Source organism: Corvus brachyrhynchos, unplaced genomic scaffold (assembly GCF_000691975.1).
Source record: "Corvus brachyrhynchos isolate BGI_N302 unplaced genomic scaffold, ASM69197v1 scaffold58, whole genome shotgun sequence".
Classification (NCBI taxonomy): Eukaryota; Metazoa; Chordata; class Aves; order Passeriformes; family Corvidae; genus Corvus; species Corvus brachyrhynchos.
In genome coordinates, this window is record NW_008239539.1 from 530,275 (window position 1) to 533,461 (window position 3,187).

General features: G+C 54.3%; 1 protein-coding gene across 1 annotated transcript in view; it reads left to right on the forward strand.

Annotated features, from left to right (window-relative positions):
- ECI1 (enoyl-CoA delta isomerase 1) overlaps nucleotides 1–3,099 on the forward strand; it is a 5,951-nt gene extending 2,852 nt beyond the window's left edge. The window contains exons 5-7 of the mRNA XM_017741302.1: nucleotides 209–330; nucleotides 1,048–1,226; nucleotides 2,592–3,099. Of these exons, the coding sequence (XP_017596791.1) occupies nucleotides 209–330; nucleotides 1,048–1,226; nucleotides 2,592–2,758 (468 nt within the window). The 3' untranslated portion in view covers nucleotides 2,759–3,099. The remainder of the gene's footprint in view (nucleotides 1–208; nucleotides 331–1,047; nucleotides 1,227–2,591) is intronic.
- Nucleotides 3,100–3,187: the final 88 nt, after the last annotated feature.

The following is a 3,187-nucleotide window of genomic DNA, read 5'->3' on the forward strand; positions in this document are numbered from 1 at the left end:
GTGCCTTCCAAGCCAAACTCTCCTGGGATTCTATGAAACCCTGATCAACATCAGAAATCTTCTTTAGGACTGTTTCGAATCAGGTGATCAGAAATTTGGGGGACATCTGCTGTGTCTTCCTGGTGTCTTACCTGCTCCGGAGTGATCAGCGAGGCTGGGCAGTGTCTGTAACCATGTCCTAGACTCACTCTGTCCTTCTCTCTGCCAGGGGTCCAGCCCAGCCGGGGGCTGCCTTGTCGCCCTGTCGTGTGACTACAGGATCATGGCAGACAACCCCAAATTCAGCATCGGCCTGAACGAAGCCCAGCTGGGCATTGTGGCTCCCTTCTGGTAGGCCAGTGCCTCCCAATTCTAGTATCATGTGTAGATCTCTAAAAAGAATTCATCTTCAAGGAGTTAATTAATCAGTTCAGTTGGTCATGGCAGTGTGGTTTGTGTCAGGGATCAGGTATTTGCAGCTGCAGGAGATGACACCTCATTTCTGTCCTGTCCTGCAGGTATCTGAAAAGCTTTCAGGCTGCAGAATGTCCTCATACCCTGCACCAACCAGGACCTCAATTCTGACCCTGCAGTCAACTCCAGAACTAGTGCTGGGAGATCTCATGGGTCAGGCTCAGTCTGGGAATAGGCTTTTCTCTGTGTACACACTGTGTACCTGCAAAATCCCGTGGTGTGGAGATCTCTGAAAGCATGGGGACACAAAGATACTGATACACAGGCCTTTGGTTCCCCTAAGAATGTATAAATGTACTGTTGGGAAGGAGCTTTCAGTCACAGCAAGTAGGTACCCACAGGCACTGAGGGTAAAAAGAGCAGCTTTCATGCAGAGGAGAGGGAACGCTTTTGGGGTACTACCAAAAATGGCTCTTCTCACACCATTTTCACATTGTGACTGAGCCCACAGCTGCTGTTCAGAGCACCAAACCTGGGGAGTGGGACCAGGATGCTCTCAGAGCCCTGAGCTGGGGGAGTGGGACCAGGGTGCTGTCAGCTCCGATGTCTGGGTGAGCTGTCCCTGAGCGTGGCTTTCCCCCCCATCTCTTGCAGGTTTAAGGACACGTTTGTGAACGTTGTGGGACACCGAATTGCCGAACGCTCCCTCCAGCTGGGCTCCCTCCACCCCGCACCTGAGGCCCACAGGCTGGGCCTTGTGGATGAGCTGGTGCCAGAGGAGAAGCTTATGGAGAAGGCTGCAGCTGTCATGGCACAGTGGCTGGCCCTTCCTGGTAAACCTCTGGCAGAAGAGGAGGGGACCTGGTCTGAGTGGGAAGCACAGATGCCAGGGCTGGTACCTGGGAACTGCATAACAGTTTCCATTAAAAGGGAAGGTTTGGATGGCTGGAAGAAAGGAAAGCTCAGCCCAGCGGTCCCGGCAGCCTTGGGCTAACGGAGAGGGACACTGTGCTAATCTTCAGGGCATGTGGCTCCAGCTCAGCTCATCCTGCCAGCCCTGCTGAGTCAGTCTGGAGGTGTCTGAGCTCCACAGACAGACCAAATCTCTGTCTGTCAGTGGAGGTGTTAAATGGAAAGCTGCCATGGAGCTGAGGGAACAGCCTGGGTGAGAGCTCCTGGGTGGCTGCCAGGCTGCTTTTGTGGTCTGAATCAACTCTTGGCACTCTGGATGGCAGTGATGGGAGTGTGGGTGAGGACAGGCAGACAGCACAGGCATTGTGTGTTTGGGCTGCTCCATGACTGCAGCACAAAGTTCCTGGGCTGGGAGAGGGCTCTCCACAGATCTGAGCAGTCCCAGCCCATGCCACCTCTCCTCCCTGCTGTCCTAGTGTTAGAATGACACCTCACCCCTCAGACTGGGGAGCATGTCTCAGCTGTGCCCTCTCCTGACTTCCAGGAGGTCCCCTGCAGATCCTTCCCCTAAATCAGAGCTGTGGGTGGGTGGAGGTTGCTGTAGCCCCCGGGTGCTGGAGCAATTCAGGGTTCCCAGTGTGTGGATGGGTCAGTCATCATTTCTTTGTCACTAAGCACGTGAGTAAAACATCTGTGCAGCAGATGTGCTGCCACATCACTGCACCTGGCTCTGTGAGGGTGTGAACAGATGTGTGCTGGAGGCCTCAGTCAGTTCCACCAGCCCCTGCTGCTTCAGCAGCATCCGCGTATCCATGTGGAATGGCACAGGCCCAGGGATGAGCTCCAGGGAATGGTGCTGCTGGCTTTTGTACAGCGTGGTTGGCAGGAGCAGATTGTCTTGCCAGGGATTGAAGGGATTGGTTCAGGGGAGGTTAGAGCCTGTCGTTTCAAATAAGGAGGAATTTTGTTTGGTTACTGGTGTGTATTGGAGGTGGGTATTGGGCTCTGGAGGGTACAGAGAGAAGGAGCTACATGACTTTTTGTCATCTGTGCCAGTAGATCAGTCATTCCCCACTGAGCAGTACAACCATAATTTATTGTATGAGAATTTATCCAGTTCAGCTCCCAGCTGCTGGGTTATTCTTACCCCTTCCCCCACTGGTTTCAAGAGCACTTTGCTGTGTGATCCCTCCCCATTACACCTGCATTTGGTGGCATTGAGAGCTGGTCAGGGGTGAGGACAGGGCATCAGGGCGTGTTCCTTATCCTCTCTGTCCTCTTTGCAGACCATGCCCGCCAGCTCACCAAGACCATGATGAGGAAGGCAGTGTTGGACCGCCTGGTTGCTCACCGGGAGGAAGACATCAAGAACTTCATCACCTTCGTCTCAAAAGAGTCCATCCAGAAGTCCCTTCGCATGTACATGGAGATGCTGAAGAAGAAGAAGAGCTGAGGATCCAGCTGGTCCTGGGAGGTCAAGTCACCCTCTGAAATGCTGCAGTAGCTGTTGGTCTCACAGCAAAGCCACCTGCAGTGCCAGCAATCAGTGATGTGCCACCTGCTCCCATGGCTGCCCCAGCTGCCCCTTCCCTTTGTGCCTGTAGAGTGCCTGACACCACTGCTGCCTTCCCCAAGGGCAGGGAGAGCCCACTCAGCCCCCTGAGAAATGGACAGGAGCAGGGTCTCGACACGCTGTGGCCCGAGCCAGACAGTCCTTGGATGTCCTCCCTCCTGTCCAACCGTTAATCGTGAAATGAGGTTTGTCAATAAATCTTCAATGAGGTAGGAGATGGATGCTTTGTTCCGTGGCTTGTCTGTGGTCACCTGGCTGGTGGCCTGTCCTGGGGCTTTCGTTCGTGGTGGGCTGGCGGGTCTGGACGCA